This window comes from Styela clava, chromosome 4 (genome assembly GCF_964204865.1).
Source record: "Styela clava chromosome 4, kaStyClav1.hap1.2, whole genome shotgun sequence".
Taxonomy (NCBI): domain Eukaryota; kingdom Metazoa; phylum Chordata; class Ascidiacea; order Stolidobranchia; family Styelidae; genus Styela; species Styela clava.
The window spans coordinates 14,584,494-14,604,139 of record NC_135253.1 but is presented as its reverse complement, the minus strand read 5'-3'; the positions used below and the strand labels follow the sequence as shown (position 1 = coordinate 14,604,139).

The following is a 19,646-nucleotide window of genomic DNA, read 5'->3' as shown; positions in this document are numbered from 1 at the left end:
AAGTAAACTAACCAGGTTTTATATATCTCGCAAATATTTGGATTCTTTGCATACCGCCCACTTGACTGGTACGGTATTCTTTGAGTTAACCACAATTTGTTACTTGTTCTGCAACCTATTAAATTTCTCACAAAAATCATTCAGAACAATGTAAATTTTTAAATTGTCGATTCAACATCAATATACACGTAAAAGTAAACTTAAAAAAAAATCAGGGCACTGCATAATTTCTACTTTTAAAATTAAACTAGGCATTTTCAATCGTAAAGTATGAAAATACCTCTTGCCCACTAAAGCATATCATATCCATTTTATATTGCGGTGAGATCAATAGGCGCCAGTGCGTCCGACAAATCGTGCACAAGCCAGCGTCAAATAAATTGCAATGCAATCGGATCGCATATTGCGTTATTCGTTTGCTGATATGCTATATATAATTTTCAATACTTACGAACGACATCACGAATTTCTATGACCGCCGTGTCGTAAAGGAAATCCGATATCCCCAAATTAGGCGTAAAACACAGCGACAATCAGTAATCAAGCCAATATATCACACAAGTCGGACCAAGCATTATGTAACAATAAAAAATCGAGAATTGTCGTCAGCTATGAGTGGCACTGCGTAACTTGGAACCGCATGTTCTGTACCAGAATGTATTCTTGAGCATCGCTTCCTTCGTATTGCAACCGATGCAGAAATCGATGCCAGAATTGGAATATGAAAACTATTGCAAATATATGTACCCAAGGCATGAGGTACGAGTTTTGATTTATCTATTGCTCAAGTTGTCCAAATGTAAATCAATCATGAATATAAATTTTATTTGAATATAAACATTCTACCAGGAGCAATAAACGAGGTTCCTCAAATTTTATTTTCTCTTTAATATATACCTTTTTTTGACGATATAAAAATCCGGAGAATAAATTTTTTACGAGTACAACATCTAATACAACAACTGTCCACACGGAATCCAAATACCTAAAAAAGTTTAGGTTATTGAATATCAGTTATAAATTATAATTTAATTCTAAATAAGAACTTGGTATCACATTTATATAAACAATACATTTTCAAACAACAGCACAGAAGAGTGTGCAACACAAATCTCTGGTTAGTTTATTTTCGGTCGACTCGGTCCTTCTGGCTTGTCAATTACTAATATAAAATTCAACAAAGTTTGGACTCCGGAGTGGACTGTCCTGGAAATAAAAGATTGACCAGATGGACGTAATTTAGACCTGAAACGTGAAATATAGATTTTACGACTTATTTTATTCAAACCTCTCTCCACATAATAGTATTTACTAAATTATCACTACTTCATCATTGATTTCCTTCGGAAATTATATTCTATTCCATTCACAATGAGAGAAAAGTAAATACAAAGCGTTGATGATCCCAGGCGGCTGATTGTCGGATACCATATTGTTTTGCTACAAGACAAAACATGGCGTCATTGGATAATTACTCTCTAAAACGTATTCAATCAAACTTTTGACCTATGACGAAAAGATATCAACGGATTTACGTTCCGGACTAAAGTGACTCAGTTATGTCCGTCTGAGTTTCCTTTCAAATTTATCAATGGCCCGGCTTATGCCAAAGATGCACTATCTGTATGTGGCGGACTATTAAAATCTGACATCTATAAATAAAAATTCGAATATAAATATTATTGTTTCTATTGTCTATATCTCCGCCCAACACGAAACTGTATAAATGTTTATATCACCACAGTGGTAATTTACATGATGAGTAAAGAAGTACTACACGGTCAGCTGAGATATTATTCATCTGGTCAAAAAATTACTCTGTCCTATTCTGGAAACGTAATCACCCGACCGAGCAGCCTTGTCCTTATGCCACCATATGGTCTGATAGTATAAAGGTATAAACTAACAACATTTACACGATTATTTACACTATATAAGACTCATAGGCAAAATAGAGACTCATGACACTAGGATCTTAGATATCGTATCAGGAAGTACTTCTGATTACAGTGAGAGTGGAAATTTTATAATCCTAGGCAAGAGATATTCATGGTTTCATAGCCACAACTAATGAGAATTACCATGATTTATTTTTGGTTTGTATCATGGAAAACATATATCGCTTTATCTTTATCAAATTTCCGGCGTCACTACCAGAGTACTAGACTATGGGGAATGAATAATATTTTTTATAAGGAATCATTATGATGGAAATTCAGAAAAACTGTCAACAAAATATCAAGTGTTGAAAATCCTACCACAAAAAAGGGACAGAGTCAGGTTGAGTAGGTTTTTGAGTACTGTTTACAGCTGGGGCCAAACCTCACATACAAAACGCTGTTAGTGCGAGAGGCACAGCGAGCTTTAGTCATCGAATGTGATTCATAAAAATAAAAACAACAAGTTTGAATGTGTTGACTGAATAGTACGAATGGGATAATATGGTTCGTACAGTAAAGAAATATATTTGACGCCATTATTTAAGCACTCCCAAGCCCTCTGTTTTTTTTTTTTTGAAAACCACCGTACATGATTGGATTTAGGTAAAGTTTCGTCGGTAAACAGTTCCTGTAAAGGAACCGCATGATTAGGTAAATCCCTCAAAAATGCAGCGCTTTCGAAATGTTTATCATGCCATAGGTATTAGCCTTTACATAATTATATTCTTACATGGGACTTTAGTTTCTGTCGTTTCGAATATTGGCTTTTTGTACAGTATTAATTAAATCCAGGCGAACAACACTTCTTGAAAATAAAACGAAATTTTCCCCACGAGTGGCGACATTTGTCAGTTTCAAAGTACGTTCCAAGTGTAAACATTTAAGACTGAATGGCATAACATGTTTATACAATAACCTGTTTGGATGCTGCCTCACTGCATTTTTTCATTGCTGCATTTTCACATTAAAATTTTTTGGTGTCGTATATTATCAAAATTTCATAATGCCATACTACTAAATTTGAACCATGCCCCGAAGATATTGCAAAAAGTAACTTATGTAACAGAGACATGTATGTAGGCTACAGTATTTCAATTCCATTCCTAAAACCCCATTCGCGTGTCACGTCATATCCATTGAATATATTTGGCGGCATTATTGAAACGAAATATGTTTTTTTTTCTACCTAACGCTGGAATCTATCGTGTTTTATATCTAAATACGCAACTATGTGGTAAATTATTTCAGTTCGAGATCTCCGCAGAACAGAGCCTCGGGCGTGAACATATGTTATTGTGCTTTAACTAAGGTCAGAGGTCGCATTTGTAATATGGCAACGCTTCCTGAATGACAATTTGATGAAAATAATAGCTGAAAAAACAGCAGCATAACTCCTGAGATCAAAATCCAAAATGCAACGATTATATATGCTTATAATTCAACCCAGGTAATAAAGCTATACGGTACGGGTTCAATGATGGATGGAAAGAAACAACAACCTCAATTTATTGATAACGATCAGCAAGCGTTATTAACGTTATATAAAGAAAAGGAATTTCTGATATCGCCAACCCAGTATTGAATACTTGACTTTGGCCGACCCTGCATTCATAAGCCAAACATATTTTTGAGCAAGTTAAATGTTATGGTCTTTAAGCTTACCTTGTCCTGCCTGTGAAGTAACGCTATCTAACTGCAGCCGATGGGAATGATATTACTATAGTATATTCTGATATTACTACACTGACACACTGAAGTATTTACAAAAAGGGCAATAAAAGGCGAATAAGGATAAATATTAATTTTTCAACTCTGGTGTCTGAATGTACAATACAATTACGCGAGAAATTGAGTGGAAAGGAATCTTCTCTGAGAAGTGTCATACATTCAATTGATAAAAATATTCAAAGAAGCACGCTCATGTATTTTTCCACCTGAACAAAACTTCTGAACATCGGTCTATGGCAACATTGACAGTACTTCCTTTACTTTTGACACTGAAATCTAACTTACGTAATTGATATGAAACAAATCGTTATGATATCTTTATGCTGTACTTACAAACTACGAAAGAAAACACTAGTCAAATAATTTTACCGTACAATGAACTCCTTGTATCGCTCAAGAGTGAATAAGAAATACGTTCAGGCAAATGATACGAAGCCATCACATCGGTACCTTCGGTCGCCTGTTTTCTGATGCGATGAAGCGTGTCTAGAGTACGAATACTAAATAAATATGTGAGGCACTGTCCGTGTCGTCGATATCTCGCCAGATACGTGACGAAATTGCGCAACCCCAAGGGAAAATACAAGAATCTGCAGTATATTTTATTGTAAATCGGCGCGCGTTGCGTTCGGCAGCATTTAATGACATTTCACCTGTAATTAATTACCGGTCACATTAATGGATTTAATAACATATCAAGAAATACTATGATGTTTATAAAACTTGAAAAGATTTGCCTGAAAATTATGATATTCAAATTATATGCATACGCGACAAATACATTTTTTTCAATATATAGGCAGTGTCTTTTGATTGTTTCATTTTATATCTATGCAGTTTTTAGGATACCAGTAATTTTATTTTAATTCTGCATCAGATGTCCCCGATTTGGAAATGTGTGGAATACAGAATACGCTTGTTAACCGCATTTGTTGATAACCAACTATAACGTATTACAATAATTGCGTTGCTATTTTCGAACTTGGACTAGTAGTAAATGCGCTAAAAAGTCACATGCATTTACATTTTGATTTTCAAAACAATCTAATAAGACATGGTGTACAACCATCGTTACTGAATACACACATGGTTATTATTGCAATAATTAATTTCATACTTTAACGCAATAAACCAAATTCTAAACGCAACGAAGTTATAAGTCATGTGCAATGACGGTATTGCGATTTTGTATCAATGAAACGCAAAACAATCAACAAGAAAAAGATTGAAGGGCCTAATATATTACTCATGAATTAGATTAATACTTAAACATTAAACAATAATATTAGTTTCACGAATGACTCTTTACTAATCGTTGATCATTTTGTCACCATAATAAATACAGGTGAATGGATTCAACTCATTTTATGAAACGATCAGTAGTAATCCCAGGCCAAATTTAAACAAACCATATTGAGACAATCACAATTATGATCACAGAATTGATAGAATTACATTTAATTATCAAAACATGATTCCTTCAAACTAATAGAACCGTGATATAGTACACAACATTAACTAACCCAACGTACAGCAAAATGAATGGGCTTATAACATTAACTTATACACAATGTAAATTAACGTACCAACTGTCAAAGACCTTTGAAATAACTTCTCAGGAATCTTTTGATCGCTTGATTGTATTTCACTGCTTATGTCCTTTATTCCTAAATATCCACAGTCTTGAACTTGAAAACTTCTTGGTGATTTGAATTTTTCCCAGAAAACTTGGTCATTACACCTTAATCCAGCTTCTAATTTTTCGAAATTCGTAGGAGCGATCCTTGTCGTATTTCGCCTCTCGGTCATCATTATGTATCCAACTCTTTTGGACAAAGCATTTATCGCAATACAGGTATATGATAGCGATATTTTAAACACTTTTATTTTTTTCCTAAATGCTCTAGAAATGGAAATCTTGATTTATTGAAAACGCATGGACATCATATGATGCACAATAATGGAATACATTACCAAACAGCATATCGTGGGTGAGTACTACTTCGATCTATATTATCAGCCAATCTTAACGCATGTGCAGTAACGGCCAAATTGGCTGCACAATTTTCCAGAAGTGGAATTAAATCATTTCCGTCCGATTTTTATTTAATATCGAATGTTCACGACTGTTTATTCCGACAACTAGCGAAAAAATCCGAAACCGCTGATGCATGCTAAAAATCGTCTCATTGCGTCGAAAATACGGCGCACGTTTGTTTACGTCTTGTTTGTTGGTCTTGGTGATTCGTCTGTCGATACCGCGAGAACGGTGACGTTGCGTGGGAGAAGTTACTGAAACCGTCTCCCGACTGTCGAATTTACGATTTTCAGTACGTTTTTAAATTTACCTAGTGATTACCCTTATTTGCGAATAGTGATCAAAACATGGCTCCTCACACAAAGCGAGAATTGAGACGATGCTTTACTTTACAGTAATAGAAATCCCTTTTTGCTATCGAACTTACGAAGTCAGCAGTAATGTGACAAGTATATTTTGTTGTGAATTGAATGATTCGATTTGTAAATTGTTGATGATTATGATGGTACACTCATACCTATTCTAATATTCGAACAAAATATCAATATTTTTCGATTTATCCCTGTATTGTACAGGTTAGGACACACGCATATTACCGTAATTTAACAAATATTCAAGATAGTTCTTGCCTATATTTTCGCGCGTCTCATTTGAGCTTTCAACAAATGAGGGTATTAATTTGAGCAAAATATTTTGACCGGACTCAAACGCCACGGGCGGATGGAAAATAAATATTGTCTTCATATTAAAGGTCAACGAACTTCATCCAACTTACTTGCTAAATACAGTGCAGTTCTCCCCCGCTGCACAGAGACCGAAATTTTCGTTTAAATGAGAAACGTTTTGTGTCCATTGTGAACTTGATATTATCTTTTATTGAATGATAAAAATCACCGCTTGTTCGTTTTTTGAATTAGCTTTCACGTTTTACCATTATAAATAGTGATTCATCGATTGGTTGAAAGACAAGCGAATCACTCGTCTTAACACGAATTCAACTTGATGACAAATCGAGATACACAAAACGATTCGTAATTTATTGAATGGTCAATGCTTCTGAAGTGAATTGATTTCAGTGACAGATTTTCTTATTCTTATGATAGATCACAGTTGAAGCCTGGGTTTACATATGGATTTTTTATGTAATTATTTTACATGTAAGTTCCTTGTACAGTACGAGCATTGTTGCTGAGTAAATGGCAAAAGAATGCCTACTTGCACACAACAAACATATCTTTATTTCACTGCACGATTTGAAGATTCAACAATATAACAGCTGAGATTATTTATTGTTTTCCTCCCACTCTGTTATCTCAACTGTGAGATGAATCACATCATTGTATTTGATGGTCTACGCACGCCTACTCGACCAACCGTGACAAAGATTATTCAGTGTGGTTTTGCGTTTTACATGAAAAATATTCAAATAACACGTTGGTGCTTGTCAACAGTTTGGACTCACAGAAGGTACAGGGTGATTTACATGGAAAAGCTATATGTAATTCGATCTGATATTCAAAACAACAAAATATATATGTGAAAAACGGTAGATGAGACGGATGTTCCGAAGAGGGTACATAAATCTGAATTTCAATTCGACCATAATCACAACTGAATGCCCTCGAGTGGGTCAAGATTTCGTAGTGTGATTGTAGAGGTGGTTTTTAACCTTAATACTAGAGCGCAACCCCAGTGAAACATTCCGGAGACGTGAGGAACCTCTGCGTAGTACTTTTATTTTCTCATTCAAAAATCATCATTTTCATTTCATAATTAAATAAAATGAAATACTCGTATATATATAAAAAAGCAAACCTAATACTGGCAAAACAAACTGATCTTTAAAGTGCCAAAAGTTTAATAATGGTGGCAAACCTAATAACCTAAGGTATTTTATTATATTCAAATAATATATATACAGTACATATAATAATATGGACCTTTGGATTTGAACGTAAAAGTTTGAAACCCTTGTAGTGTGCTGGCAAAATTCTGGAGTGTCGCCGAACCCTGGTTGAAAACCAATGAGTCACAGACAGTCTAACTGTAATCGCTTCTTGTATTCGAAATGCAAGAGCGCACCATAACTGTTGGACGCTGTCTAAATCAAGTACTCATGAAGTAAGTTTCGTCCACCGTGTCCGTATGCCATTCGCGGAATAGTGTCTCTCTACTGTTCCTGTCTCGTGCGAAAGTAGAAACTGCCGGATGTATTGCAATATTCATTACATCGGCGAAGCATTTCTAACCAACAAAAGATTTGATGCCATCTCTTTTTTGATACCTAGTTCGATAGACTTCGGATTAATCCATTTCTGCAAATTGGAGACTTTTCATTTTCATTACGGCTACTGAAACTAAGAAAAATCAACGGGCTTAAAATAGAAATAAGTTACAAAATGGTATATAAATGTTAACAGTGTACATACTCTATAATTGATTGTGGTTAAGATCGAAAACGTTTCATTTGAATTTATACTGAAACTACATATAGGATGGTGATACTTTTAGAATTCCTAGGCATTTATAATAAAATATATATCGAAATAAATTAAACAGGTATTCAGTCGTAACGCATGCACCTACTCATGCAGTTTTTGATACTGCTGCTATTGTAATTGCCTCACCCATTCGTCGTATCCTTAAGTACATGCTACATGATATACTTATCACAATCAGGTGAACGAATCAAAAGTTTGCCTCACATCTCTATTTGGATCTTCACCAATATCCGTGTCTTCGTAGAACATATTGCTATATTATTATCTAACTCGTGGCTCGACGAAATTTTTCGTTGTTGAATGTTGGATGTTTTTGTAAAACTAGAACTTGATGGTGTGATCTTCTTACTTGTGAGCGCATAAGAAATTCATGTTTTTTATTATTCTTTTCATGCGTTCAGTGCTTTTCTTTAGTAATGATTAAAGTCTGACCCATGCTCATGTTAGCACACACCCAACTGTGAAAAATACTAAATCATATTAATTAGCTAATTAGCTGGGAATACTATACAACTGCAAGTGATCTTCGCCGCTAGCAATTTTTGACAAGATCATGTTATTGATTAACAATATTGAAATGAAAGCTTGCTGTAATCGCCCGCCTGCTTGGCTAATTTTACGGTGTCTAAATATTCCGAAGTGTAGTCCGCTTTTTGATTTCCGGACCTTTAAATTTGCCAAATATGGAAAGTTCATTGATTAATCGGGGCTCCCGAAGTATGCGAACCAAGATGGTGGACATCGGAACGTAACATGGGTAACAGGTTAGGGTTAGGCGATAATTTTTTTCCAATTTTCCTTATTTTAGTCCTATTATCAGTTCGAAGACTAGCCAAGAGCCTCCCGTAGTATTCATACCTAAAATTATGGCCTAACCCTAACCTAGTACACATGTTACATTCCGATGTCCGCCATCTTGGTTCGCATACTTCGGGAGCCCCGATTAATCATGTATTAAAATCTCTAGCCATAAAACCCTTCGGAATCTACGCCCTATCGGGAACAGAACGCCATCGAGTGGACGTTTGACGTTTACCAATAAGTTTTCAATAAGTTGTTCACTAGCGACATTTGGTGTCGTATGACTTTCTATTCCGGTTGAACTGAGAATCTCTCGAAAGGGGTCGAGCGTGTTATTTGCATCATCTCTATCGATTTGGCCTTAAAGCATGATTGGCTATTTCCATACACACCAGGTCACCTCCCATTTGCTAAAAAATCGAAACACTACCATGGCAAGGTATGGCAAAGCATGTTTCGGAGTTGAGTTGTTTGTTACCTCGGATCACCTCACTCAAATAAACTTGCTCAAACTAGTCGAGACCAGTTACGACTATTCTTTTGTGTGCTTGTCGTATACGATGAGTGTTTGTTAACCTGCTCTGGAAAATGTTATTTTTACAACTAGAGCAGGGTTCGTATAAAGCCAATATCACTCACCGACCGGAGGGCGTAAGAAAGGCTATTTGACATACTAGAAAATTTTTAACATTGAAATTGTCCGAATAAACACATAAACCGAATATAGTATGCACTTGGCGACATCGCGCTCAAATTTAGTGACATGAGTCGTTATTGCCAAGTGCGTGCTAACAAGAGAATGGCGATTGCGAATTACAATCTAGCATTGTAATTCGCAAAAGCATGTAGACAAGTAGTCTAAGTAGTTGGGTACTTAACCATTTTGATGTGCATAGTATCACCTGCTACTTCGAAAACACTATCAATAAAAAATACATTATGGTCTTCAATCACTTTTTCGAGATCCACCAATGGCGGTCCAATATAGACATCAGATAGAAATTGAGGGCTAGTATACAAGTACATAAGTGCTTAAATTCAAACTAAAGAACGGTATATATTATCCAATACTATAATTTAATCAACGGTCCTGAGGCGTGGACTAGATCTACAAATTTAAAAGTGTATGTGCAGCTGTTACATACTTTGCATGGAAAGTATGCCAGACATTGTTTTTTTTACTTATTAAACTGCAATTTGGTGTTCCCTATATCGCAAAATCGCTTCGATCGATACTTTGGAAATCGTGCAAAATATACAAATGTACTCATATTTCGACACGATTCCCTGCCTTATAGAATGGCTTCCTGATCGATGGTAACAAACGAGATTATCGGTCGGAGACCGTGTTTGTTTGTTTGTCTGTATGTCAGATTCACACGATATCTCACGAAAGCGAGGTTGAATCTGCTCCAAATTTTGCATGTGCATTTATCATATCTCGGACCAGAAGTCTATTGATTTTGGATGAATTATGTCGTATAATTAGCGAGTCATTAATTAATTAGTGACGGGACACACGGTGTCGCTATGGAGTAAGAGCGGATGAATCGAATCCGCAGTTTCTTTTTTGGGGGATCCCCCTCACTTTCGATCGATAAGTCTTCGGTCTCCGACCGATATTCTCGTTTGTTACCATCGATCAGGAAGCCATTCTATAAGACAGGGAATCGTGTCGAAATATGAGTACATTTGTATATTTTGCACGATTTCCAAAGTATCGATCGAAGCGATTTTGCGATATAGGGAACACCAAATTGCAGTTTTTTCAAAATAATATTATATCCACATTCTCGTATGATTTAGGAAGACTAATTTGTGCTTAAATATACAACGGATGCCAAATCTATACTAACTCATTGAACTCAATACCTATGCCTTACTTGATTTAATAAAAATATTTATTTTGATGGTTTTTTAAGTTTTCAGTGCGTGAGCCAAGTTATAGGAAATCATCGGAATCTAACATGTATTTATATTTGTACAACTGAGAAAATTTACGATAAGTCCCGTAATTGCATCATTTCTGATGTCACTTTGCATTTGGAATGAGATGAATTTGTTCATATTGTTCATGAAGGTGTAGTTACAACTTGTGACACAGTTTGATGACTACAACATAAAACTTGATTCAAAATAATTTTCACTGCCTTTTCTGTCTTACTTCGTTTTTTAGTTTGTTTGTTTTTAAAAGGAGATTTAAGCACATTACTTCGACAAAATTTTAGCGTTGGAATTAATGTGTAACTTCAGAAATATCGCATGACTCGGCATATAAACTTATATTCATAAAAAAATCAGCGATATACCTGAGTATGTTTTACCATTTTATTAACATATTGGAATAAATTTAAATTACACACGTTTACGGCGTCACGGTCGCTCAAATTTGTATTTCGTTTGCAAATATTTGCTCGCACAAATGTTAAATTTACGAAAGAGAATAAGAGTGAAATGCTAAATTACGAGTGCCAATGTATAAAACGAAGCTGAGTGATATTTTTGAGTTGGTGTGACTTGAACAAAACGGAGTGTTTTGTTTACATTTTCCCGACATTTGCTTTTGTTTCCCTCGTCATATATCGTCACCAGACGGTTCAAACCGGATTATATTGGATTGACAAAGAGTATGTTTGCTCAAGACAGAGTGAGTCAGGGTGATTAGACAGACATGCGGAAGCATCAGCACTCTCGCACGTGAAATTTGAGTGCAAACTGTGCTCCAGTGACCTATTAAAAATAAAAAGATCTAATCGTATTTGAATTGAGTGTAGTTTTATGCTGTCGTTTATATCCGCTACGCGGGTGTATTTTCTTACGAAGTATGATAAAATACTGTGAATTACTTATCACGAAATTAGGGAAACAGGGCGCGATATCTTCCCAAGTGGTTATCATCCTTTCTGTCGTACGTCGGATATTTCCTTTTCTTGTCACTAGTACATATAGTGATCACGGATTAATTCATAAATGGAGGAATGAAACTATTAAGATGAAGAGACGCTTTCTATGTCTCCAAATGCTCTGCAAAAGTGATTTGGAAGTTAAAACTTTATGTTAAACGGATTGATCGGAGAGTTCCAGGAAACCTATAGTTTGAATAAATAAGAGTGTCGCTTTTCGTAATATGTCGTGCCTGGTACGCGGAGTCTCTCCAGCCTTAAGGCACTCAACGTGAGTTGTTTGTCTTAATACTCAAACACTTATCGTTGGTGAGGTAACAACAACGCCCTGAGTCTATATACTCCAAACCAGTTTTTGCCGGTTCTTATTTACTTACGCACGTTGGTACTTTAGCCTTAGGGCACTCATCGTGAGTTGTTTTTCCGTGAACTCAAATGTGATTGGCTGATTCAGAGTGAAAAACAACACCAACGATATCATCGCCCACTTGAGTCACCGTGTATGAAAATATGCTGTGTAATATATTTATTATCTCTTTCTATATTAGTTATATGCACTCAATAGCACTTTAGCCACAGGGCACTCAACACGAGTTGTTTTTCGTGAATACTTCAACACGATTGGTTGATCAAGAGTGCAGGAAACCTCCCCTCTGTTTGACATACCTATATACAGACAAGTTGTGCTTGATCTTTGCATTGAGTTCACTAGAAAACTTTTAATGTTATGGATTGATAATGAGGAGGATTGACTGAAGCAGTGGTTCCCAACTTTTGTCGTTATATTGCTCCCTTCACCTATTTTGAAACTTCATTTCTCCCTAACGATGTATAAAAGCTACTTTATTCTTTCCATTTTTATTGCATCCCTAGCTTTCTCCTATCTCGCAAGTATATACCTACTGCTCACGAAGGAGTATTATAAGTTCTTCAAGTTGGCACTGATTTAAATCTTTCATGTCGGCTGTGATCGCAAAAATACATTAATCAATATTAACATAGAAAAAATTAAAATAATTGCTGAAATTCGGACGCGACAGATGCAAATTGTTATCTAAACGCTATTATGGACACTTTAAATCAAGCGCAAAAATATCGCAGTTATGCACGTAAATTTTACTCTTTTTTAATTGGTATCAAAAATATACATGAACACAACATTGCATCATTCTGAGCTTTGGCGATGTCATTAAAGCGTTAAAGCGACGCGTTGTAGAAATGACCCCAGGATATTGGGAATCCAAGCCTTAATTTTAGCGACTATATTTTAAGCACATTAGTTTAATCGTCACATAACCATAAGTTTGTGAATTTTTTAATTGGATCGGAAATATACACGAACACAACATTGCATCATTCTGAGCTTTGGCGATGTAAATAAAGCGTTAAAGCGACACGTTGTAGAAATGACCCCAGGATATTGGGAATCCAAGCCTTAATTTTAGCGACTATATTTAAGCACATTAGTTTAATCACCACATAATCCTAAGTTTGAAGGACCAAGGATAACCATTCACATATATGCTAATATTGTACTGCAGAAGGCTTACTCTTACCATTTACTCAGGCCACGTAACATTTTCCGGAAGACCCTATATCGAATATTATATCTCGTGGTTGAATGAAACGTGGATATAGACGTTAAGAGGGAACAATCCCAGACTGGGGATATATTTCTCTGAAATGAAATGAAGTAGAGGAATAAACAGTTTACGCACTGAAACAACTTCGTAACATAAAATCTATAAAACACTACTACAGAGAACTCCACCACACTTGGTAATTCTCCGTTTAAGTCTTACATCTGACGCCGCAAACGATCTGGGATTTGGCGGAAGTTTGTGATTCATATTTATTATATTCTGAATACAGATCATAAATATACTTTTCATATTTGTGTGGGACAATCAGGAAAATTTACACCATGAACAAGCGTATTGTGGGTGATGAATATCCTTTGTGGAAAAACATATAAAAAATTTAGCCATTTGATTAAGAATTTGCACTCGTCGTGGCGCTTGGGCATGGGGGACAATACTTGAAGAACAATCAGTTGCGCGATGTGTTTTTAAGAAGTGGAGATGTTTTCACAAGATGATGGTTATGGTCGGTTGAGTGATGTGCGCTTCATTAATCAAAGTTGCGATGTGTGAAACAAACTAGTATGAGCATATAAACATGCCATGTTCAATCACTAAAGAAAGGATGGCAATTCGAAATATATGTGCAAGTCACCGAAGTTCTGGTAGTTTTAATGTATTTTAAAAATGAGATCAATTCATCATGCATTTTCATAATGCAGGGGATTGCAATGAAGTGGATATGAAAGATCCAAAGACAAAACTATTACGCGTTATGTTTGTTAACCCAGAGTCGAATTCTTTTCGAGTGATCAACCTTATCGATCACAACCATTATCACACTAATTCATATTGTTACTGGATATGCCTTGCAGGGAACGGATTATCCTCAAAATGATTCCCTCAAAAACTGTTATTAATCGTCATACCTTATACTACTTTTCTACTTGTGAGTCTGTCCCAATCTGGTTTCCAAGTTTGATCTCTATACTATAGGCATCAATGATAAACACAAGGCAAACACGGTATCGGTAGAAGATTATATGTTTAGTCAGACGATATTTAAAATTATGCCAGAAGGCATTTTCTTCACGCACGCTCATGTAAGTATCAATGACAAATAGAACCAACAAGGATTGATTGAAAATGTTGGGTTTGCGAATTCACTCCAAACAAGTTCTGTCGAGTATTTTGAAAATTGTTTATGACCGTTTTTCCTTTTCTTACCATGTCTCCGTACAACAATAAAAGGCTGTATTTCATTATTCATTTCATATTTTCAAATATTATGCCAAGAACATTGATAATCATTTTGCAATAACAAAATACTAAATAATTTTTTTTGCCTCAAAATTGCTGTATATACATAAAAAAAAAGTTGGCAAGTATCTTTTCCCGCTATGAGTTCATTCTCAGAAATTTGATATTGGGATAACTGGATATTTTGCATATAGGGCAACTAACAAGTACACTGCTAGAGACGGCAAAATGTCACTACTCTGTTGCTTTAAGCTTCTCCATGCCATATAAAATCGCAGATATGCATTGTTTTTCACTTTTGTCTTCCGCTGTTGGCCAACTGTACTGAGGCACAATTTTGGTCATCAACTCACGGACGTGCCCACTGTCCTGCAATTTCTTTATCTGGTTGTCAACTCGGTTTTTGAACCCTTGGTTCCCGTCAGTCGATCGGGTTGTGAAAAAGAAGTAACCTCCAGGTTTTACGACCCGTACCATGTCCTGTGAAAGCATGATTTAGTTTGTATTTAAATTTCTGACTCCACAAATATAACAAAATATCAATTTTACCGGAAGGCATTCGGGTTGAATCAGTCCAGGCACCATTGCACAACAGCAAACAACAACATCGTATTTGTTGCTTTCATTTGGCATTGGACTGTCTTCCATCAGCAAATGCAATTTAAGATCCCTGTAATGTAATAAGCATTGAGTACTACATGCGTAAATCAACTTACATGCGAAACAGATGAACCGACGTTTTGAAACCAATGCGATATTTTGAATAATCCTTAATAGTAACGAAATCTCAGAATGTAGCATATGGTATTTTCACTACCCATCAAATGGGGGAATAAAAAAATGTGCATGGAATATTTTTGGTAACAAAGTGACGTCATGAAATAAGCCATTTTCAGTTTTGAATACCCATATATAAAATGAAATCATCGTCAGACCACCACGTTTTAACATAGAATATAAATAATTACGATTTCGAATTTTTATATTAAATACAGACCGACTAACCTGTACATTCCTTTTACCCGAGCTTTTTCCATCATTTTTTCGTTTCCGTCCACACCATCTATTGGCCCAGAGTATCCGGTCTTCTTGTGTAAAGCTATAGCCATTTGTCCAGTGCCTATATGGTATAAGAACAAGGGTGGTTTATTCGAATAGTGCTCTATTCGTCCGGTTTGAGAAAATACCTAGAACGTGCATTTCTGATTTGAAACCCCAGTCGAAAACGTGCCTAAATTGGTTCCATTACTTTTGAACCCACGACAATTACACCTGCATACTATTGCACCTATGAATTTTTTTACGGATATTTGAACCCATACTAACCCTAACCCATGGATTTTAGCACTTTCATATAGATTGAACCCGCGGATATACGGGTGCAAATGTATGGGTTCAAATGCACGGTCACCGCCTAAATTGATTCAAAAAACATCATTATTTTTGCTAGATTGCTATTTAGCTTACAATTAAATCGACCCGATAGTTAAGTTGCTTTTTCTATATAAATTGAACAAAAAAAAAAATTCTGGGTAAATAACTGCTTCTTGGAAGTATTCCTAAATGTTTAGAGTAGAATCATTAAAACATATAGTCAAATATGAAGATTAAAAGTGATTTGTTACACCGAAGATTCAAAATCGTACTGAAAAGTTATATATTTTGAGTTGAAAATCGTGTGATTGAATTAAAGACAACTCAGATATTGACATTTCAGGCACTTTACACCTGATTCATCGCAAAATTGCAATAACCAAAGTATGGAAGATGAGTTCATACCTAAACCAATATCCAGAACCTGAAATCCACTTTCCCTCCATTTCTCGTTCGGGACAAATTTCAAAAGTCCATCCACAATTTCATCGGGAACCGTGTAGTCAAGAACCTACATGTATTATTAATATCAATCAAATTTATTATTATCTGTTGAAATCTCCTAAAAGTCGAATACGAACTAAGTGCAATGCTAAATAAACCCAGTAATCCGATACCGAAAACTTGTATTAAAACATTGTATTGTCAAACCCAATACAATGGTTAACGAAGGTTCCAGTAGACTTGTCGTATTTATATGGTTCGTTTGACCATGTGAAAAGGCAGTCGATAACACTTTCCAGCAAAACAAATGCTAATTTGGAAATACTCAAATAATACCTACAATAAATCCGATACCAAAAGCTGGAATTTCGCGTATTGTTAAACCAAATACAACGGTTATCAAAGATTGTTCTTGTCGCAGTGTATGGTTCGTTTGGCGATGAGAAAAGCGAGCCGATAACACTTTCCATCAAAACAAACACACTCAAATAATGTAATATGCAATAAATCGTCTCACCTCTAAATCCTTTTCATAATGTTGTGACCAATAGTCATAATATTTCATAGTGTGATCTGGATCAAAATCACCTATGATGTCTTGCACTCTTTTCATAGACTCTTTTGAATCAAGCGTAGCTGGTGCTTTCCATTGAGAATCGGGAACAATTTGAGCTGACATTATGGCGTATATTATCAAACTCACAAAACAAAATCACCAAAGGTTAAAACTAAGCGCTTCTCTATTACACGGAAACAATTGCTTTCTAGTAGAGTATCTCGGCGGGTATTTATAATTTTCAAAAACGAGAGAATTTTTTTTCTTATTTCCTATCTTTATCCGCTCTCGTCCTTTTGTTGGAACGCGTACAATATAATTTATTTTACCAAGCAGTCTTGTACGCTTGTACAATCTGCTAAGCATCTAGATGCGGTATGGAATGCGTTCAACGTCAGAAATTTGACCGATTACGGATGTATAAACAGATCAAATAACAAATTAGTAATGATCCGGTTAGGGTTCGGATTAAAAATAATTTGAATAGTTCCAGCGCAATCTGCATTCCTAGCTCTAACTGAGTAATTACTAATTATTTTATTTTAAGCGATGGCTGGGGTGTTCTTTTGGCGTGGGCCTTGTACAAGAAATCCAAATAACCTTATGTATGTTATTTTAGACAAGGAATACGTCAACATTTTATGTGAGCATACGCGTAATGCCGTCACCACTGAATAAAACTTAGCGGCGAGACGTTCAAAATCAAGAACAGAGGTAAAATTATCCAATATGCCATATCACAGTCTGGAGTGTACCGTCGCTGTATGGAACGAGTTTACAATTTATTCGTTTATTGGCCATGTTGCCATCTATCAATATCCTTCGAGTTATTTTAATTCACTGCAACATGCGCGTTCAAAGTTTACAAAGTTTGAAATTATCATTTCCGAACTTTAAAAATATGTACAAGCGTGCTAAATAGACTGAGGCTGAAAATATGTCGACCACTTTTGCTTTGGTGGCAATATGACACACAACTTAAGGGTTACTATCCAGTGCTGAGTGTACCTTTGGCGACACGACGCATTGAAACAGAAAAGCGATACAAAATGTGAATGTACATTCATACTAACAAATAAATCTACACACAAAAAAACTCGTTTTGACAGGAGCATGAATAAAAACGACAGAAAAAGAAAGGTAGGTTTACATGAATATACCTCTGCGATAACGGACACTCTGGCAAGAAATGTTCTAGTATGAAGATTTTAGAAAATAGACAATAGTGTAATTTTGCACAAATGAATTTTTGCGCAAATGCAAATTTGTTAGAAAAGTAGTTGCCTCATAGAGCGTCACCTAACAATACCAAAAATCGATGGCTGACGACCGCCAGTTGTCACCCTATATCAGTAGTATTCAACTCTTTTGGTGAAGCCAAACAACAATAAACATTTCAGAGGCCCGAGAAACCCATGTTCAATTGATTACGTGTATATTTGAATATATATAGTATCATAGAATATGCCGATCAAAAAATGTGAAACAACAATATGATGTGGAACAGTTGAGCTCTTTGACAGAACACCAGTGAAGCACACTTATAATTATGTTATACCCATGCATTTGATAATGTTCAGGCAATATATACATATAATAATACAGACTCTTGCATTTGAGTGTTAAAGTGTCATACTGTCGGAACCATGTGCTGTAAAAAACATTCCCTCATTTTAATTATGAACACTAGGGTGTGTTCTAGAGAAGTCTTCCGCAATATTCATTTTCAGTAGTCGCGCCAGTCTTATTAGCCATGTTGCCATCTATCAATATCCGTCAAGTTATTATATTTCACTGCAACAAGCGCGTTCAAAGTTGATTGATAGCGTCTGACACGAGCTATGACTGACTAGCGCAGAGATGGCCAACCCGCGGATCGCGAGCCGCATGCGGCCGTTGCTACGGTTTCATGCGGCTCTTTCAAATAAAAATACCCTGCAAACTACGATTTATCACGTTTCGATTAAACATCATGCTTCATCTGCATTCTTCTTCTACATCGAAGACGCCTCCGAATAATTCTTTCTATGCTTTACCATTGTGTGCTCGTTTTATGAGGGGTTTCGCAAGTTGGCGCCGGCAAACTGGGGAATATGTTTTAAACCATCACTTTGATTGTAACCATTCAATAATCTGTTTTTTAAATGTACCATGTAGACAATTTTAGCCTAGTTTATCACAGCTATTTTTACACTAGTTTCCGATTACTGCAATTAAACTAAAACTCCTAAGAATACAAAATGATCATTGAATTATTTGATTCATACCTAAATTTCCGAAACACGACTGAAAACTAACAAATATAATTTAAAAATGCGAATACGAGGTAATATTTATACAAACACGCCAGAAGATCTGTCTGAATGAGAAAAGTGCCTGAGCGGATGCGTCTCAGACGAGGATGCAACTGAGTTGAAGATGATCGATCGTTATGAGTAATACCAATTGAAATGCGCTTTAAGGGAAGTGATCGTTGAGTTATGGAAAAGAATGCCAATGAAAAATACATCAATGTTAAACG

At 35.7% G+C, this 19,646-nt stretch overlaps 1 protein-coding gene across 1 annotated transcript; it reads right to left on the bottom strand.

Moving 5' to 3' along the window:
- Positions 1-14,748: 14,748 nt before the first annotated feature.
- On the bottom strand, positions 14,749-17,334 carry LOC120326745 (methyltransferase-like protein 27). The gene is made up of 5 exons (XM_039393084.2): positions 17,087-17,334; positions 16,531-16,636; positions 15,757-15,871; positions 15,301-15,421; positions 14,749-15,231 (listed from the first exon to the last, which is right to left on the bottom strand). Exons 1-5 carry the CDS (start codon positions 17,246-17,248, stop codon positions 14,986-14,988), a joined length of 750 nt encoding a protein of 249 aa, XP_039249018.1. The 5' UTR covers positions 17,249-17,334; the 3' UTR covers positions 14,749-14,985.
- Positions 17,335-19,646: the final 2,312 nt, after the last annotated feature.

Excerpts from the sequence above, each read along its gene's own strand:
- LOC120326745 (XM_039393084.2), bottom strand. The coding sequence starts at position 17,248 with ATGTCAGCTCAAATTGTTCCCGATTCTCAATGGAAAGCACCAGCTACG. Across the intron at positions 15,872-16,530 it reads GGTTCTGGATATTGGTTTAG|GCACTGGACAAATGGCTATA; the intron begins GTATGAACTCAT and ends TATACCATATAG. Across the intron at positions 15,232-15,300 it reads TTCAACCCGAATGCCTTCCG|GACATGGTACGGGTCGTAAA; the intron begins GTAAAATTGATA and ends ATGCTTTCACAG.